The sequence below is a fragment of the Lampetra planeri genome, chromosome 27, assembly GCF_965212315.1.
Source record: "Lampetra planeri chromosome 27, kcLamPlan1.2.h2, whole genome shotgun sequence".
Taxonomy (NCBI): domain Eukaryota; kingdom Metazoa; phylum Chordata; class Hyperoartia; order Petromyzontiformes; family Petromyzontidae; genus Lampetra; species Lampetra planeri.
This window is the reverse complement of record NC_136133.1, coordinates 852,572-873,083: the sequence shown is the minus strand read 5'-3', so window position 1 is coordinate 873,083 and position 20,512 is coordinate 852,572. Positions and strand designations below refer to the sequence as shown.

At 44.6% G+C, this 20,512-nt stretch overlaps 1 protein-coding gene across 1 annotated transcript in view; it reads left to right on the top strand.

Annotated features, from left to right (window-relative positions):
• LOC144727888 (uncharacterized) overlaps positions 1 to 20,512 on the top strand; it is a 66,655-nt gene that overhangs the window by 31,204 nt on the left and 14,939 nt on the right. The window contains exons 21-49 of the mRNA XM_078607025.1: positions 430 to 471; positions 2,079 to 2,195; positions 2,688 to 2,735; positions 2,931 to 3,047; positions 3,648 to 3,665; positions 4,498 to 4,614; positions 5,215 to 5,232; positions 6,065 to 6,181; positions 6,473 to 6,490; positions 7,243 to 7,359; positions 7,590 to 7,607; positions 8,194 to 8,211; positions 10,647 to 10,664; positions 11,694 to 11,717; positions 12,187 to 12,204; positions 12,396 to 12,515; positions 12,929 to 12,943; positions 13,460 to 13,477; positions 13,668 to 13,787; positions 14,159 to 14,173; positions 15,187 to 15,204; positions 15,393 to 15,512; positions 15,884 to 15,898; positions 16,913 to 16,930; positions 17,121 to 17,240; positions 17,654 to 17,668; positions 18,186 to 18,203; positions 18,392 to 18,511; positions 18,883 to 18,897. Coding sequence (XP_078463151.1) covers positions 430 to 471; positions 2,079 to 2,195; positions 2,688 to 2,735; positions 2,931 to 3,047; positions 3,648 to 3,665; positions 4,498 to 4,614; positions 5,215 to 5,232; positions 6,065 to 6,181; positions 6,473 to 6,490; positions 7,243 to 7,359; positions 7,590 to 7,607; positions 8,194 to 8,211; positions 10,647 to 10,664; positions 11,694 to 11,717; positions 12,187 to 12,204; positions 12,396 to 12,515; positions 12,929 to 12,943; positions 13,460 to 13,477; positions 13,668 to 13,787; positions 14,159 to 14,173; positions 15,187 to 15,204; positions 15,393 to 15,512; positions 15,884 to 15,898; positions 16,913 to 16,930; positions 17,121 to 17,240; positions 17,654 to 17,668; positions 18,186 to 18,203; positions 18,392 to 18,511; positions 18,883 to 18,897 — 1,572 coding nt within the window. The remainder of the gene's footprint in view (positions 1 to 429; positions 472 to 2,078; positions 2,196 to 2,687; positions 2,736 to 2,930; positions 3,048 to 3,647; positions 3,666 to 4,497; positions 4,615 to 5,214; positions 5,233 to 6,064; positions 6,182 to 6,472; positions 6,491 to 7,242; positions 7,360 to 7,589; positions 7,608 to 8,193; positions 8,212 to 10,646; positions 10,665 to 11,693; positions 11,718 to 12,186; positions 12,205 to 12,395; positions 12,516 to 12,928; positions 12,944 to 13,459; positions 13,478 to 13,667; positions 13,788 to 14,158; positions 14,174 to 15,186; positions 15,205 to 15,392; positions 15,513 to 15,883; positions 15,899 to 16,912; positions 16,931 to 17,120; positions 17,241 to 17,653; positions 17,669 to 18,185; positions 18,204 to 18,391; positions 18,512 to 18,882; positions 18,898 to 20,512) is intronic.

The window sequence follows — 20,512 nt, the reverse complement described above, 5'->3', positions numbered from 1 at the left end:
ATTCTTTTAAATGTTTTCAATGCTGAGAGGAGATCGACAGACGTCAGCTCCTCGTGGGATTTTTCTGAACCCAGTGTCTGCGTTATTACTTGAGGTGTGTGGGTACATTTTAAAGAAAGTCATCCCCATCACTTCACAAAACATTTCCTGTACTGATATCAAATGATCTGTATATAACTGCTACCGAGGGGTAGATTTTTGTGTGACAATCGCACGCTATTTTAACATCGTAATATTGATGCACTCACGCACTATTATTAAACTACTGTCCACTGCAGCGTATTCCATTTCGTAAACGTGAATATATTCGATCGGGCAGAAGTTAACGTTTGTTAAAAATGTTCATTGGTTCTGTTACCACGGAAAAGAAAAATGGCTGCGCAGTTGCTCACCGTGTGTGTTGTGATTGTTTCTCTCGCGTGTCTGCAGCTTCTACGCCTGGAACAGAACCACCTACACCTACCTACTCCAGTAAGAGTCTTGAAACCCATTTGCTTTAGAACTGTGCCTCCACACAAGTAAACACTCTCAGGGCCGATAGTAAAGTAGGCCATTGTTGATCGGACAATAGCATCGCTTCATAACAACACCATTAAAAAAATTCCACTGTGCATTTTGGATTTGCATCACCACATCGCACACAATGCGTGATGTTCGAATGATCGGACAATAATGGGAGTGAGTCCCTTCCAGGGCTCACACTGCCCACAGACAACTTTTGTGTTGAGGGAAACCAAGGCAATGGACAACTCCACCCATGTATGTCCACTTGCAGGCCGCGGGCCTTCTTTCAAGTTGTTTGGCTAATGCCCGGCTCTCTGACAACAACAACCGCCATTTGCCATTAAGTGGCGATGACATCATCACGGTTCTTGTGTCAGGCTCTGTGCAATTTAAGGCCACGCGAAGTCTCAAACGCCCACGGCAGGAGGTCACGAGGCAGACCCAGGTGCCATGGGTTTCCGGAGATGACTGTCAGATGCATACATTTGTAGTGACATCGTTGGATGTCACTGTGTGAGGCCGGCCTGGGAGAGACACGGTGTCCGCGAATGTGGATGCAGTACCGGCCCTAGCGGGGCTGCGTGAGCGCTGACTGACAGTGATGGATGGCACCACGCTCGGCGTGCAGTGCCGGCCCCTACAGGATAGGGTGCAAGAGTGCCGGCCATGGAATAGGGTTACAAGGGGCCATGGTACTCTGGTTGACCCCGGAGGACATGTGACCGGTGGTGTCTACACGGGGGCCTCCAAAAGGGGGCTAAGGGTGATCACGTGTTCAGGTCGAGATCCTGCTCGACGATTCTAGAAGGTGGTCGTGGCTAAGGGTGGAGCGAGCCCCGCCACACTGGATATAAGCCGGGACCCCAGAGGGACCTGCTGCTGTTGTTATCCTGAAGAAACCTACGTTCTACATCCAAGAAGAGTCTCCAACACGTGGACGCGTTACTGATTAGTGTAGTTAGCCTGGTGGTCACCACCATAGGTTGTATAGTGTTTAACCAGTGTTGGTGTTAAATAAATGTGTTGCCTCTAAAGAGTGTGTCTGCGACTCCGTTTGAGCCCACTACTCATTAACCCACACATAACTCCTTACCCAAATACTTGTCTCCTAACACTAATACTCTCTACTCTTCTAATTGAAAAGTCATCTTGTGCCAGGGCAGGGACAGCTGCCACTGGGGGTGCCCTTTCTGATGCGTTAGTTACTACTTGAGCACACCGGTTGTGAGATGGAGAGTAAACCCACAGAATTTACTGTTGAGTACGACATTTCGCTGGTGATTACAACAACCAGCTTAATCAGGCCAGTTTCCAGAATTGTGTTTTGTTCACGTGACAAACCTTACTCATTGGCTGTGTTGGGTGATGGTAGACTAACAACACATTTATACTTACACGATCTATCCCAAATGCCTTTGTCATGAATATTGGTCGCGAAAAGCCTACGTGTTAAATTGGCGAATATAAGTTTAAGGGGTATACCATCTTGATAATGTTAGAAGCTTGATTATATTACAATGTGAATGACAAATGCCAGGACACTATGACCGAACAAAATCTACATGTCTCTGCAGGGGCATGCCTGTCTCGCCCGTGTCAAAATGGGGGCACCTGCGTGGAGGAGAATGTCTACCCCTATTACTCCTGCAACTGCATCCCATTCACATACGGCGAAAACTGTGATTATCAAGGTGAGTGGACTGCGTTGCGTGTGTGCGTGTCCGGGTGCAGAAATGAAAGTGCTGTATGCCAAGTATTTTTCTCTCTTACAACTACAAGAACAAGAAAAAGCACTGCGGCAATTTAAAATCGAATACAGAGGCTGTGATTGGTGCGTTGGCGGATATATTTTAGCGACAATTTTGTTCTAGAAAATGTTCCTTTGTCTCCACCACTAAACAACAGAAAAATCTGAAAGGCAATGGGTTTCGGTTATTTTATGTCACGGGACGAATCTGCATGAAGTTAGAATGTGGACCAGAGCAACTTTTTGTTGAAAACAAGTGTTACAGTTCTGCAACAGTCTTCTGCCTGGTCATCCATTTTTCACGGAATCTTAACATCTACAATGAGACGGAAGCAACTTTGACGTCGTAGGATGGATGCATGGCTGAATAATAACGATGATGATGAAATGGACATCCTTTTTAATAACTGCCGTGTGTCTATATTTGTGTCCATAGCAACTCCACGACCATCGCCTGGAACGGTGAGCCCTACTCCCCCTGCCGGTAAGTGTCTCTTCTCCCTCTCTGTTACTTGCACCTAGACGCCTGCCTCGTTCCGATTCTGCTGCCACTGCCGTTGTTTGAGTGCAGCTGGTGTAGACCTTTAGAATCGTGAACAGACCAAACACAATCACCAAGGGCGGCCTTACCGCGCAATGCTGGCTACACGGTTCTGTAATGACGTATCTCTTGCTGCAGCTGGCTGCCAGTCCAACCCATGTCTCAACGGAGGGACTTGCGACGATAGGTTGTACTACCCCAACTACTGGTGCGCTTGCATCTCGCCGTGGTCGGGCAGCAACTGCGACTACTACGGTGAGTTCCTCGTTGACGAGTGTGTCGCTGCAGTAGCGCACGTTTAATGAGTGTAATCCGATAGATGTCACGGCTTAATCAGTAAAATGCAATAGATGTTACGGTTTAATCAGTAAAATGCAATAGATATCACAGTTTGATCAGTAAAATGCAACAGATGTCACGGTTTAATCAGTAAAATGCAATAAATGTCACAGTTTGATCAATAAAATGCAATAGATGTCACGGTTTATTCAGTAAAATTCAATAGATGTCACGATTTGATCCCTAAATTGCAATAGATATCACGGTTTGATCAGCGAAATACAATAGATGTCACAGTTTGATCAGTAAAATGTAATAGATATCACAGTTTGATCAGTAAAATGCAACAGATTTCACGGTTTTATCTGTAAAATGCAATAGATGTCACGGTTTGATCAGTAAAATGCAACAGATTTCACGGTTTGATCAGTAAAATGCAACAGATTTCACGGGTTGATCAGTAAAATGCAATAGATGTCACGGTTTGATCAGTAAAATGCAACAGATGTCACATTTTGATCTGTAATAATGCGTTTTGTCTTTTTCAACTGGCTTCATCCTAATTACCTGGAGCAGCTCCTACACCTTCCCCTGGTGAGCAGAACATATCTACTATTGCCCGGCCTCACCCTCGCTCTGTTAGACTTGGATGCTTTCCATAGATTTCTTTGTAATCTGGAAGAATCACACTTTTCTGATGCAATACACCTCTTGTGTGTGAGCTGATAAGATTTTCTGAACCAGTCCTGTGACTCCCCGAGGTCGCCTCAGCCTCAAATGAGTACCTAGTGTGGTGTTTAAACATCGCCACTAGAGAGACAAAGACGGTCAGGCCTGGTGCTGGCCACCTACTCCCTCGTGTACAGGGCTGCCCTTCATAGGTGCTCGCTCATAGCACTTGCCCCAAAAGTCTGTTAAGGCTCTATGGGGGATCTTTGTCTTTGCTGATAGGTGCCTTGTTTCACTCGCTAAGATGTATTGTACGCCGCTTAAGTGTGTGTGCTTTCGCTAAGTTCTCCCCACCTGAAGAAAGACGCTTGTGTTGCACCCGAAACGTCGTGATTTAATTTATTTAAATTTTTTGCCTACGTGACTTTTACCGATTAAACCAAAAAGTATGAATCCTTGCAGTCACGAAAACTTCAAATCTAGAATGTATTGTATAGTCATCTAGTGTTGGTTGATGTGGTCCTAAATGATGACTTGGTTCCTTGGTATAAACAGGTACAGGGACAATGGAAATGTAAGATAGACACAAATATTGTTGAGGGCCTTGTGCCCGTTGTACCCAGGTCACTCTTGCACGGTCGGGACTCTGCTGGTCTCTCCTACTCTCTCCGGGTTTAACCAAAACAAAACGTGACTTGATTTGCATAAAAGCGACACACCGATCATGCACACTTCCCTTTAATGCCTCTTGCTGCAGCTGGCTGCCAGTCCAACCCATGTCTCAACGGAGGGACTTGCGACGATAGCTTGTACTACCCCAACTACTGGTGCGCTTGCATCTCGCCGTGGTCGGGCAGCAACTGCGACTACTACGGTGAGTCCCCCGTTGACGAGTGTGTCGCTGCAGTAGCGCACGTTTAATGAGTGTAATCCGATAGATGTCACGGCTTAATCAGTAAAATGCAATAGATGTTACGGTTTAATCAGTAAAATGCAATAGATATCACAGTTTGATCAGTAAAATGCAACAGATGTCACGGTTTAATCAGTAAAATGCAATAAATGTCACAGTTTGATCAATAAAATGCAATAGATGTCACGGTTTATTCAGTAAAATTCAATAGATGTCACGATTTGATCCCTAAATTGCAATAGATATCACGGTTTGATCAGCGAAATACAATAGATGTCACAGTTTGATCAGTAAAATGTAATAGATATCACAGTTTGATCAGTAAAATGCAACAGATTTCACGGTTTTATCTGTAAAATGCAATAGATGTCACGGTTTGATCAGTAAAATGCAACAGATTTCACGGTTTGATCAGTAAAATGCAACAGATTTCACGGGTTGATCAGTAAAATGCAATAGATGTCACGGTTTGATCAGTAAAATGCAACAGATGTCACATTTTGATCTGTAATAATGCGTTTTGTCTTTTTCAACTGGCTTCATCCTAATTACCTGGAGCAGCTCCTACACCTTCCCCTGGTGAGCAGAACATATCTACTATTGCCCGGCCTCACCCTCGCTCTGTTAGACTTGGATGCTTTCCATAGATTTCTTTGTAATCTGGAAGAATCACACTTTTCTGATGCAATACACCTCTTGTGTGTGAGCTGATAAGATTTTCTGAACCAGTCCTGTGACTCCCCGAGGTCGCCTCAGCCTCAAATGAGTACCTAGTGTGGTGTTTAAACATCGCCACTAGAGAGACAAAGACGGTCAGGCCTGGTGCTGGCCACCTACTCCCTCGTGTACAGGGCTGCCCTTCATAGGTGCTCGCTCATAGCACTTGCCCCAAAAGTCTGTTAAGGCTCTATGGGGGATCTTTGTCTTTGCTGATAGGTGCCTTGTTTCACTCGCTAAGATGTATTGTACGCCGCTTAAGTGTGTGTGCTTTCGCTAAGTTCTCCCCACCTGAAGAAAGACGCTTGTGTTGCACCCGAAACGTCGTGATTTAATTTATTTAAATTTTTTGCCTACGTGACTTTTACCGATTAAACCAAAAAGTATGAATCCTTGCAGTCACGAAAACTTCAAATCTAGAATGTATTGTATAGTCATCTAGTGTTGGTTGATGTGGTCCTAAATGATGACTTGGTTCCTTGGTATAAACAGGTACAGGGACAATGGAAATGTAAGATAGACACAAATATTGTTGAGGGCCTTGTGCCCGTTGTACCCAGGTCACTCTTGCACGGTCGGGACTCTGCTGGTCTCTCCTACTCTCTCCGGGTTTAACCAAAACAAAACGTGACTTGATTTGCATAAAAGCGACACACCGATCATGCACACTTCCCTTTAATGCCTCTTGCTGCAGCTGGCTGCCAGTCCAACCCATGTCTCAACGGAGGGACTTGCGACGATAGCTTGTACTACCCCAACTACTGGTGCGCTTGCATCTCGCCGTGGTCGGGCAGCAACTGCGACTACTACGGTGAGTCCCCCGTTGACGAGTGTGTCGCTGCAGTAGCGCACGTTTAATGAGTGAAATCCGATAGATGTCACGGCTTAATCAGTAAAATGCAATAGATGTCACAGTTTGATCAGTAAAATGTAATAGATATCACGGTTTGATCAGTAAAATGCAACAGATTTCACGGTTTGATTATTCAAATGCAATATGTGTCACGGTTTGAGCTGTAAAATGCAATAGATGTCACGGTTTAACTACAAATAATTAACTTTTGTCTTTTTCAACGGACTTCATCTTAATTTCCTGGAGCAGTTCCTACACCTTCCCCTGGTGAGCAGAACATATCTACTATTGCCCGGCCTCACCCTCGCTCTGTTAGACTTGGATGCTTTCCATTGATTTATTTTTAATCTGGAAGAATCACACTTTTCTGATGCAATACACCTCTTGTGTGTGAGCTGATAAGATTTTCTGAACCAGTCCTGATTCCCCGAGGTCGACTCAGCCTCAAATAAGTACCTATTGCGGTGTTTAAACATCGCCACTTGGGAGACAAAGACGGTCAGGCCTGATGCTGGCCACCTACTCCCTCGTGTACAGGGCTGCCCTTCATAGGTGCTCGCTCATAGCACTTGCCCCTAAAGTCTGTTAAGGCTCTATGGGGGATCTTTAAGTTGTCCCCACCTGAAGAAGGATGCTTGTGTTGCACCCGGAACGTCGTGATTTTATTTATTTAAAATTTTTACCTACGTGACTTTACCGAAAAAAACAAAAAGTATGAATCCTTGCAGTCGCGAAAACTTCAAATCTAGAATGTATTGTATAGTCATCTAGTGTTGGTTGATGTGGTCCTAAATGATTACTTGGTTCATTGGTATAAACAGGTACAGGGACAATAGAAATGATAGACACAAATATTGTTGAGGGCCTTGTGCCCGTTGTACCCAGGTCACTCTTGCACGGTCGGGACTCTGCTGGTCTCTCCAACTCTCTCCGGGTTTAACTAAAACAAAACGTGACTTGATTTGCGTAAAAGCGACACACCGATCATGCACACTTCCCTTTAATGCCTCTTGCTGCAGCTGGCTGCCAGTCCAACCCATGTCTCAATGGAGGGACTTGCGACGATAGCTTGTACTACCCAAACTACTGGTGCGCTTGCATGCCGCCGTGGTCGGGCAGCAACTGCGACTACTATGGTGAGTCCCCCGTTGACGAGTGTGTCGCTGCAGTAGCGCACGTTTCATCAGTAAAATGCAATAAATGTCACAGTTTGATCAGTCAAATGCAATAGATGTCACTGTTTAATCAGAAAAAAATCAATAGATGTCATGGTTTGATCACTAAAATGCAATAAATGTCACGGTTTAACCACAAATAATGAACTTTTGTCTTTTTCAACTGGCTTCATCCTAATTATCTGGAGCAGTTCCTACGCCTCCCCCTGGTGAGTAGAACATATCTACTATTGCCCGGCCTCACCCTCGCTCTGTTAGACTTGGATGCTTTCCATTGATTTCTTTGTAATCTGGAAGAATCACACTTTTCTGATGCAATACACCTCTTGTGTGTGAGCTGATAAGATTTTCTGAACCAGTCCTGGGACTCTACGAGGTGTTTAAACATCGCCACTTGGGAGATAAAGACGGTCAGGCCTGGTGCTGGCCACCCACTCCCTCGTGTACAGGGCTACCCTTCATAGGTGCTCGCTCATAGCACTTGCCCCTGGAACTCGCGGAGGATCGGTCCGTTGAACAAAATAGATCCGCGGTTTGGTTCGTAAGCACGACTGTACGTTCGGAGTTGGACAGTTAAAAATAATATAATCTAACGGTGGCTCGTTCATAAGTGCGGATGTTTGTCAGTCGGCGACTGCCCATATTAAATAATGTAAAGAAGATGACTTGAGTGTGAGTTTGCATTTTTATGAATATCCTTAAGCCTGAAATGAGCAGATAATCGCGACCTTTAAGTTACAATATAATGACTGCGTCTCTCTGTCTCTTTCATATCACCTTCATTGTCTGGACCAGAGCCTATTACCTCTGCCAGTGAGTATCCGGTGTTTCACGCGTACATCACGGTGGTGAAAGTCTCGTCGCAGTTTAATGTTGTGATGAAGAGGCTGTTGGCGGAGTCGGTTAGAAAATTCCAGTCAACTAAATGTCCATGGCGCAATGGTTGTGCGTGTGTCTGTAGGGCGGTGCCAGTATAATTCGTGTGTCAATGGGGGTACCTGTGTAATGGTTCGATTGAGGCGCTTACACTCGTGTGGAGGCAACACTATTTATTTAACACAACTGCAACACAATTGCAACACACCCTACACAAGGTGGTGACCACCGTCCTACTCTCGCTAACACTCGGGTACTACTTGGCGTGGCCAAGCCAGGAGGGCTTCTGCTTCGCCACGATGTCTGGAGGCTTCTTTCTTCAGAGTCTTCCTCAGACGGCTTCATCCCAGGCACCAACAGCCCAGCTATCTGCGCTGAGCCCGCTTATAAGCCTCTATGGTGTGGCCGGCCACATCCTGGCCACGCCCCCCTTCTCGAACCCACGAGAAGTTCAGTTCATTTATTAGGTATAGCCCTATGAGCCATTCGGCTCTTGAATCGGGTGCAACCGCAACAAACAAAAACATGAACAAGAAAACATCTTAAAGTGACTATGCGCAAACAGAAAAATCCAGGAAAAAACAGCAAAGTCTTCAAGAAAAAGCACCGTATATCAACGCTGTGTGCAAAAATCCCAGTGGGATGCAAGTCAAACAATAACAACCATAAGACAATTTAGATTAAAGTTATCAGTCTAACTCTGTACTACAACAAACAAATATGGCTAAACCAAAACGTTTTCGAAATCACCAAAATAAAGCTATAAAACAATGTAACAGTGATCACTATTTGTGACCCCCAGGGTCCCCCAGGGCCCCTGGCCCCCTCCTGAATCCGTGCCCAGACGGGGTCACTCGGAGTGCCTTGGCCTGCAAACAACCCCCGTGGCACCCATCAACAGCCTCCATGCCAAACAGGCAGTGTCGTCACGCGTACAGACCCAACATAGTAGTGACGTCATGTATGTACAGACCCAACATAGCAGTGACGTCATGTGTATACAGACCCGATACAGTAGTGATGTCATGTGTCACTACACCTGTATGGAAAAGCCATACTACTACCCTTACTACCAGTGCAGCTGAAACCCAGGTTTCAGCTGCACTCCCCGGGTTACGGAAGGGTTAGGTTACCAAAAATGATTCGTAACCCGATTTTTCCCTATTTTAGGAAACTGAACAATTTTCCCCCAAAATCAACGATAAAATTCCATAGCCGGAAATAGCTGTGCCTACCCTACCGTTTTTTTTAATCAGGACTGCATCGCGCCATAGTCCATTCTCTATCGCTACCTTATCGTATCACGGTACATACACTCTGCACTTGTTATGATTCTTTCCTTTAATCGAATATCTACCCTAACACTACCCATTATTAAACTAATGTAACATATACTGTATCCCATTGTTTATGAGTACCACGAAATATTTTAAGGTTTATTGGTTATCAATAAAGCACTCACTTCGGAATGTCTGTTTACCGTGCATTAGGCCAGGCCTAGATTCTCCGATCACTGTTGGGCTGAGACATAAGCGTTCGAAGTGTCATTGTGTTAAATAAAGTGCACACAGTAAATAACTCATGAAATAAACTTAAAATGAAAAAAACTAGCAATAGAAACGTGGAAAACAATATAGTTCTAAGCATAGAAAACAAACACGTAATGCTACAAAATGAAAATAATTACATAACGCTACAAACAATTCCATTGACCTTAATCCCGGTGAAGCTCGGTCTTACGCCTCGTACCGCGGTATTCATCCGCGACCTCACCGCGCTGCACTATTTGCCCCTTACGTAACTAACGCGAACATTTCCACATGTTGATATTTTTTTAAACACGATTCATGGGAGCATTTCCGTAAACTCGTATTTCCTTAAGTCGGCTATTCCGCAACCTGGGGACTTGTGACCATCCCGGTGAGAATGGCCTCGACTGCAGTCTCGGTGGTGTCCAAGGTGCGCAAATAGTGATGCGTGCATCTCTCTATTCGGGCAAACGTGAGGTGTTGTTTTCTCTGTTGGTACCCTACAGTGACGAAGGATTCCACTTTCCTTGAGTAGGGGACGACAGTATTGCATGCGTATATACATCGGTACAGCGTGTGGTACAGAGTGTGCTTTTATGCACTCGTCAGATGCAGGGAAACCTCAACTTTTCGCAATAACGCTGGGAACTCCTGTTGTAAAGAGCAGGAAGATGTCACTTTGCTTAAAGGGCCAAACCTTCACCCTCCTCTCACTCTGTACAACTTCTTACCTGTGTGGTCTACCAATAATAATAACTAAACACAAGGACATAATATAAATTCGCAATTGATCGCAATATATTTGAGTTTGTCTCTAAGATGCTGGACGTTCTTTGTTTGCAGGACAAGGACCCACTCACGGTAAGTCCTTCATTATTACTTTGTAATCATCGGCTACACCGAGAAGCATTACATTCATTCAGGTGCAGGCTGTCACCTCACCTGGTAACATTTGCAGTGCATTACAGTTTAGATTTACATTGCAATAAAATCGGAAGGGCATCTCAATATACCACACAGGACCAGTGGGCTGTACTTAGTAATAAGAGGCAGTCAGTCATAGGCAGTGAAAAAAGGAAAACGTAAGCCTTAGCTCAGGACGAGTACATGGAGGATCTTGATGATGGCATGTGTTATCATTTGGTCTGGGATTGGATTAGGAGGCAGCGGAGGATTTGGGGTAGTATTTGGATGATGTGGTCTCGTTCATGAGTTTGTACACGGAGTCATACAAATATACAAACACAGACATAATTTCAACCGTGATGATGGGTACAAACTGAGTAATCATTGGAAAGATGTGATTAACCATGCAAAAAAAGATTTAACTACACATATTTGGACCATCTTATTTGACAGACAACTATTCTTGAGTTACCGTCACCTTACCATAATAAAGGCTCAGTCCTTTGTTATGTAAACTAGCCGTAGTGTCAAGCCGCACCTTACCATAATAATAACAGTGGGTCAGTCCTGGCCCATCCCCCTCCCCCCTCAACCAGTATATATACGGGGTAGTATCCCTTGGAATCTCTCATTTACTTGATTACAACAAGCATGCTGTGACGGTTCCACCTGAAGACGGAAGCTTGTGTTGCCTCCGAAACGTCGTGATTTTTATTTTATTTTTATTTTACTTTTATTAATTTTGATTTTTTTACCTACGTGACTTTACTGAAAAAACTAAGAATATGAATCCTTGCAGTCACGAAAGCTTCAAATCTAGACTGCCATGTAAGCGTCCGCTTCCCTCGCCAGGGCGACTCGTGTAGACTCCCGTTCACTTATTTGCCCTGAAAGCAGCAATTAGGTTTTCTAAAACTGCAATGAAAATGACTTGGCACACTTGTGTTTGTGTTTCCTGCATGACTGGACCTTCGTCATCCACAGTCGGCACTTTCAGGACTACCGCCGGTAAGTCCTGACTCATCGGTGTTGCGTGCATCACGTTATTCCATAGAGCAGACTGGGCAGGGTGGTTGACAATGGAGAGCTGTGTGGCATCGGCATGAAGTAGATGCTCGACATTAAAATTGGAGATTTTGCCAAGAGGGAAGAAATGTATTATTAAGAGTGGATGTAGTTCATGTTGGCCACTTCTCTAATGTACAATAGGTAGCTTCTGCTCATATTCTACAATTTAGTGGACTTAATAAGACGTGCACCATTGCAACTGGTAAAAGGGAATTATGTAGCTCAAATGTCTCTGTTGCACCAAGCTAAACTAAGACACTGCGCCAAATTGTTTCATATTTTCCCCCTTAAGAAATCCTTTTTTGATAAGTTGCTATGAGGGTCGATAGCAATAGTGTATACTATTCATGTGGATCACGCTTTCTTTGTCTATTTGTCTCTTCCATGTGACCTTCATTGTCTGGAGCAGAGCCTCCGACCACTCCCAGTGAGTAACCGTTGTCTCACGCGTGTCTCACGGAGGTGGAAGTCTCCCTGCGTCTCTCTTACTCGATGGATTCGAAGTGGAAGCTGTCTCATCGCGATTGATTTTGACGAGAAGCGTGTGTTGGTGGAGTAGGTAGAAAATGTCAGTCAAACAATTTCCACGACGCAATGACCGTGTGTGTGTCTCTGCAGGTGTGTGCCAAAATAACCCTTGTGCCAATTCGGGTACCTGTGTGGATCAACCTTATTACTACCCCTACTACTGGTGCTACTGCAGCCCACAATGGTCAGGCAGCAACTGCGAATATTACGGTGAGGTCGCCATTGTAGTTTGCACTTGTTTGTGTGTGCATCTACATTTGTCTATTTTGCACTTTACATGCGTAATGGATGCAGACGATGGTGGTAACCGGTCACGTTGGTGCATCTTCACAATGTTGTTCTAAAATGTTTAGAACAAATCTACTTGAGAAAACAATTGTGCTCGTACACATTCTCTCTTCTTCACCCCATTTTATTGTTCTGTATTGTGCACAACTAATTACTGATCAAAAGCAGACAGCCTGAAAGTGTAAGTTATAATGCCCCACGTTTAAATACATATTTATACCAGAACAGAAACAAAGACCTATTAAAATACTGTCATTTAAAAGTGACTTGCCATTTGGCACATCTGTGTTTGTGTTTTGTCTCCATCATGGCTGGACCGTTATCATCTGCCGTAGCCACCACGACTACTGGTAAGTCCTTTTATCGGAGTTGTGCATCACGTGATTCCATCGAACAGATGATGGAGAGCTGTGTGGTATCAGCATAAAATTGATGCATGACATTAACAATGGAGACCATTTTAGCTAGAGGCAGCAGATATGTTGATGAGAATGGTTGTATTTAATGTTGGACCCTGCTCTGATGCACAACAGGCAGCTTCTGCACACATTCTGTAAATTAGTGGACTTCATTAACAATGCGTGCATCATTGTTTGATCACATGGCCGTCGAAATAATGCTCAAAAGTAATTGTTCGACAATGTCAATTTTCTTGGGAAAATTCATCAAAGGTGATACTAACCTAAACTAAACACTTTGCACAAACGTGAGTAGCAATTTTCCCTGTAAGAAGCCATATATATAATTATTGTTAAACAATTTGCAATGTGCCTTTATGATCAATGGCAATAGTGTATACAATTCATGTGGATCACGGTTTCTTTGTCTATTTGTCTCTTTCATGTGACCCTCATTGTCTGGAGCAGAGCCTCCTACCACTCCCAGTGAGTAACCGTTGTCTCACGCGTGTCTCACGGAGGTGGAAGTCTCCCTGCGTCTCTCTTACGCGATGGACAGAAGAGGAAGCTGTCTCATCGCGATTGATTTTCACGTGAAGCGTGTGTTGGTGGAGTAGGAAGAAAATGGCAGTCAACCAATTTCCACGACGCAATGACCGTGTGTGTGTCTCTGCAGGTGTCTGCCAATCCAGCCCGTGTGCCAATTCGGGTACCTGTGTGGATCAGCCATACTACTACCCCTACTACCGGTGCTACTGCAGCCCACAATGGTCAGGCAGCAACTGCGAATATTACGGTGAGGTCGCCATTGTAGTTTGCACTTGTTTGTGTGTGCATCTACATGTGTCTATATTGCACTGTACACACGTAATGTATGCTGACAATGGTGGTAACTGTACACATTGGTGCATCTTCCCAATCTCGTTCTAAAATGTTTAGAACAAATCTACTTGAGAAAACAATTGTGCTCATAAACATTCCCTCTTATTCACCTCATTTTATTGTTCTATATTGTGCAGAACTAATTACTGTCCAAAAGCAGACTGCCTGAACTTATATATTATAATGCCTCACGCTTGCATACATATTTATACCGGAATGCAACAATAACATATCTGTGTTTGTGTTTTGTTTCTATTATGTCTGGACCTTCATCATCTGCCGTAGCCACCACGACTACTGGTAAGTCCTTTTATCGGGATTGTGCATCACGTGATTCCATCAAAAAATGATGTAGAGCTGTGTGGCATCAGCATAAAATTGATGCATGACATTAACAATGGAGATCATTTTAGCAACAGGCACGAGATATGTTGACAAGAGGGGTTGTATTTAATGTTGTACCCTGCTCTGATGCACGAAGGACAGCTTCTGCACACATTCTGCAAATTATTGGACTTCATTATGAATGCGTGCATCATTGTGTGATCACAACATGGCTGTAGAAAAAACATGAATACGGCAATTTTTCCTGTAAGAAAGCATAGAAAATTATTGTTAAACAATTTTCCATGAGCTACGAGGGTTAATAGAGTAACGACATAAATAAGCCTTTCGATAGCGATTGTGGGGGTCCTATTCATAAGGGCTCACTAGAGGGCAGAGTCAGGATGTCACGGAGGTCGGGTCAGGACATGACAGTTTGGGTGAACCCGCGAGAGCATGGGACCGGACGAGGGGGCATGGGGCCCCTAGAAGGGTGTGAGCGGGCCACGTGATGTGGACCCAGAGCCTTCGCGAAGGATCGAGAAGGGGGCGTGACCAGGGGCTCTGTCCCTGGTCACGCCACAGGAGATCTCAGCAGAGTCCCGAGAGGGAGCGTGGCTGTTCAACCCGGGAAAGAAGTCGCCTTCTTAGATCCTCGCTCCTCGGTAGCCACACACGACGACCCGACGACGTGTTGGCTGTTCTGGTTCAACCACATAGAGATTACGTTCAAGTGGTTAGGCAGTTCGTGATGATGGTCACCCCCTCACGTAGTTAACCCGTAATGTACATAGTCGCTCAGAATGCACATAGTTAACCTTGGAACGTTGAGTAGTGTTAGTTGCGTTAGTATATTAACGTGTTGCCTCCAAGTCTTGGTGTGCGCCTATTTAGAACCCACTACAATAGCAATAGTGTATACAATTCATGTGGATCACGCTTTCTTTGTCTATTTTTCTCTTCCATGTGACCTTCATTGTCTGGTGCAGAGCCTCCGACCACTCCCAGTGAGTAACCGTTGTCTCACGCGTGTCTCACGGAGGTGGAAGTCTCTCTGTGTCTCTTACTCGATGGACAGAAGAGGAAGCTGTCTCATCACGATTGATTTTAACGAGAAGCGTGTGTTGGTGGAGTAGGAAGAAAATGGCCGTCAACCAATTTCCATGACGCAATGAGCGTGTGTGTGTCTCTGCAGGTGTGTGCCAGAACAACCCTTGTGGCAATTGGGGTACCTGTGTGGATCAGCCATACTACTACCCCTACTACCGGTGCTACTGCATCCCACCCTGGTCAGGCAGCAACTGCGAAAATTACGGTGAGGTCGCCATTGTAGTTAGCACTTGTTTGTGTGTGCATCTACATTAGTCTATATTGCACTGTACACACGTAATGTATGCAGACGATGGTGGTAACTGGACACATTGGTGCATCTTCCCAATGTCGTTCTAAAATGTTTAGAACAAATCTACTTGAGAAAACAATTGTGCTCATAAACATTCCCTCTTCTTCACCTCATTTTATTGTTCTATATTGTGCAAAACTAATTACTGTCCAAAAGCAGACTGCCTGAACTTATACATTATAATGCTTCACGTTTGCATACATATTTATACCCCAAAGCAACAATAACACATCTGTGTTTGTGTTTTGTCTCCATCATGTCTGGACCTTTATCATCTGCCGTAGTCACCACGACTACTGGTAAGTCCTTTTATCGGGATTGTGCATCACGTGATTACATGGAACAGATGATGTAGAGCTGTGTGGCATCAGCATAAAATTGATGCATGACATTAACAATGGAGATCATTTTAGCAAGAGGCAGGAGATATGTTGATAAGTGGTTGTATTTAATGTTGTACCCTGCTCTGATGCACAAAGGGCAGCTTCTGCACACATTCTGTAAATTATTGGACTTCATTTTCAATGCGTGCATCATTGTGTGATCACAACATGGCTGTAGAAAAAACATGAATACAGCAATTTTTCCTGTAAGAAAGCATAGAAAATCATTGTTAAACAATTTTCCATGAGCTACGAGGTTTAATAGAGTAACGACATAAATAAGCCGTTCTATTGCGATAGTGGGGGTCCTATTCATAAGGACTCACTAGAGGGCAGAGTCCGGATGTCACGGAGGTCGGGTCAGGACATGACAGTTTGGGTGAACCCGCGAGAGCACGTGACCGGATGAGGGGACATGGGGGCCCCTAGAAGGGGGTGAGTGGGCCACGTGATGTGGACCCAGAGCCTCCGCGAAGGATCGAGAAGGGGGGCGTCACCAGGGGCTCTGTCCCTGGTCACGCCACAGGAGATCTCAGCAGAGTCCCGAGAGGGAGCGTGGCTGTTCAACCCGGATAAGAAGTCGCCTTCTTGGATCCTCGCTCCTCGGTCGCCGCAGACGATGACCCGACGACGTGTTGGCTGTTCTGGTTCAACCACATAGAGATTACGTTCAAGTGGTTAGGTGGCTAGGGATGATGGTCACCCCCTCACGTAGTTAACCTGTAATGTACATCGTCGCTCGGAATGTACATAGTTAACCTTGGAACGTTGAGTAGTGTTCGTTGTGTTAGAATATAAACGTGTTGCCTCCAAGTCTTGGTGTGCGCCTGATTAGAACCCACTACAATAGCAATAGTGTATACTATTCATGTGGATCACGCTTTCTTTGTCTATTTGTCTCTTTCATGTGACCTTCATTGTCTGGTGCAGAGCCTCCTACTACTCCCGGTGAGTAACCGTTGTCTCACGCGTGTCTCACGGAGGTGGAAGTCTCCCTGCGTCTCTCTTACTCGATGGACAGAAGAGGAAGCTGTCTCATCGCTATTGATTCTGACGTGAAGCGTGTGTTGGTGGAGTAGGAAGAAAATGTCAGTCAACCAATTTCCATGACGCAATGACCGTATGTGTGTCTCTGCAGGTGTCTGCCAATCCAGCCCGTGTGCCAATTGGGGTACCTGTGTGGATCAACCTTATTACTACCCCTACTACCGGTGCTACTGCAGCCCACCGTGGTCAGGCAGCAATTGCGAATATTACGGTGAGGTCGCCATTATAGTTAGCACTTGTTTGTGTGTGCATCTACATTTGTCTATTTTGCACTTTACATGCGTAATGGATGCAGACGATGGTGGTAACCGGTCACGTTGGTGCATCTTCACAATGTTGTTCTAAAATGTTTAGAACAAATCTACTTGAGAAAACAATTGTGCTCGTACACATTCTCTCTTCTTCACCCCATTTTATTGTTCTGTATTGTGCACAACTAATTACTGATCAAAAGCAGACAGCCTGAAAGTGTAAGTTATAATGCCCCACGTTTAAATACATATTTATACCAGAACAGAAACAAAGACCTATTAAAATACTGTCATTTAAAAGTGACTTGCCATTTGGCACATCTGTGTTTGTGTTTTGTCTCCATCATGGCTGGACCGTTATCATCTGCCGTAGCCACCACGACTACTGGTAAGTCCTTTTATCGGAGTTGTGCATCACGTGATTCCATCGAACAGATGATGGAGAGCTGTGTGGTATCAGCATAAAATTGATGCATGACATTAACAATGGAGACCATTTTAGCTAGAGGCAGCAGATATGTTGATGAGAATGGTTGTATTTAATGTTGGACCCTGCTCTGATGCACAACAGGCAGCTTCTGCACACATTCTGTAAATTAGTGGACTTCATTAACAATGCGTGCATCATTGTTTGATCACATGGCCGTCGAAATAATGCTCAAACAGTAATTGTTCGACAATGTCAATTTTCTTGGGAAAATTCATCAAAGGTGATACTAACCTAAACTAAACACTTTGCACAAACGTGAGTAGCAATTTTCCCTGTAAGAAGCCATATATATAATTATTGTTAAACAATTTGCAATGCGCTTTGATGATCAATGGCAATAGTGTATGCAATTCATGTGGATCACGGTTTCTTTGTCTATTTGTCTCTTTCATATCAACGTCATTGTCTGGAGCAGAGCCTCCTACCACTACCAGTGAGTAACCGTTGTCTCACGCGTGTCTCACGGAGGTGGAAGTCTCCCTGTGTCTCTTACGCGATGGACAGAAGCGGAAGCTGTCTCATCGCGATTGATTTTCACGTGAAGCGTGTGTTGGTGGAGTAGGAAGAAAATGGCAGTCAACCAATTTCCATGACGCAATGACCGTGTGTGTGTCTCTGCAGGTGTCTGCCAATCCAGCCCGTGTGCCAATTCGGGTACCTGTGTGGATCAACCTTATTACTACCCCTACTACTGGTGCTACTGCAGCCCACAATGGTCAGGCAGCAACTGCGAATATTACGGTGAGGTCGCCATTGTAGTTAGCACTTGTTTGTGTGTGCATCTACATGTGTCTATATTGCACTGTACACACGTAATGTATGCAGACGATGGTGGTAACTGGACACATTGGTGCATCTTCCCAATGTCGTTCTAAAATGTTTAGCACAAATCTACTTGAGAAAACAATTGTGCTCGTAAACATTCCCTCTTATTCACCTCATTTTATTGTTCTATATTGTGCACAACTAATTACTGTCCAAAAGCAGACTGCCTGAACTTATACATTATAATGCCTCACGTTTGCATACATATTTATACGCGAAAGCAACAATAACACATCTGTGTTTGTGTTTTGTCTCCATCATGTTTGGACCTTTATCATCTTCCGTAGTCACCACGACTACTGGTAAGTCCTTTTATCGGGATTGTGCATCACGTGATTACATGGAACAGATGATGTAGAGCTGTGTGGCATCAGCATAAGATTGATGCATGACATTAACAATGGAGATCATTTTAGCAAGAGGCAGCAGATATGTTGACAAGAGGGATTGTATTTAATGTTGTACCCTATTCTTAGGTTTTTTCGGTAAAGTCACGTAGGTAAAACATCAAAATTAATGAAAATAAAATAAAATAAAACAAAAATCACGACTTTTCGGAGGCAACACAAGTCTCCGTCATCAGGTGGGACCGTCACAGCCGAATTAGCTGCATCAAGTGAGGCAATGATTCAAGATGTAATCCCTTATAAGCAAGTTGAAGGGGGGAGGAGAGGGGTGGGAGCTCATCAGAATGTGGTAGCCAATGAATGGAACGTATCGGGAGGGAGGGGGGCGGGGCTCAAAGACAGCACGGAGTGCTAAGTACAACGCATCGGGAGGGGGAGGGGGGGGCCAAAAAAATGGACGACGGCTTGGACGCGGTTGCTGCTGCACACGCCAACACAATGGACAGAGAGGGGGAGGGGAGGTCTGATACACATGATAGACAAAAGAACGAAAATGCCCATGTTTATACCAATGCTGGCTGAACAATGAAGAGAGTACTGTTAAAAAATAACTGGGGATGTTAACACTCGGTAAAGTAAAGTAAAATAGTGCCTGTCAGATAAGATGGTCCAAAAAAGTGTAATTAAGTCTTTTTTGCGTGGTTGATAACATCTTTCCAATGATTACTAAGTTTGTACCCATCATCACGGTTGAAATTATGTCTGTGTTTGTATATTTGTATGGCTTCGTGTACAAACCTTTGATGGTAGCCGGGAGGTTTGCAGAGAACCTTGGTCTCGGAAAAGACAATTTCATGAGAGCCCACCGAGTTGTAGCAATGATCGGCAACGGCAGAAGAATCAGTTCTGCCGCGTTTCAGATCTGACTTGTGCTCGCGGACACGATCAGAAACATGACGTTTCGTTTCTCCAATGTAGCAATCACCACAAATGCAACTCAATTTGTAGACTCCAGGATACTGTAAGCCAGGAACGACATCCTTCACAGATGGAATCAGATCACGGATTTTATGCACTGTACTGAATCGGACTTGGATCTTATGTTTGTTTAGAATTTTGGAGATCTTTTTGGTCACGCCTGCTATGTATGGTAACGTGATGGTTTTGGTCGGAGTTTCATGTGGCTGTTTCTGTGTGGTGGGAGAGACAGCTTGGCGGATAGTACGGTCAGAGTATCCGTTCATCCTGAGGGCCCGATGTACATGTCTTAATTCACCGGTCAGGTGGTGTTTGTCAGAAATGCCATGGGCTCTGTGGTATAGCGCTTTGATGAGAGAATTATTTTGAGATGGGTGGTGGTGGGAATCCGGTTTCAAGTAGGAATCTGTGTGGGTGGCTTTCCTGTAGACAGAATGTCCCAAGGATCCGTCAGGCCTCCTCTCAAACAGAATATCCAAGAATGGTAGTTTACCGTCTTTCTCCACTTCCATGGTGAATCTGATGGATGGGTGTCTAGAATTGATGTGGTCCAAGAAGTGGTTCAATGCTGGGAGGCCATGTGGCCAGATGA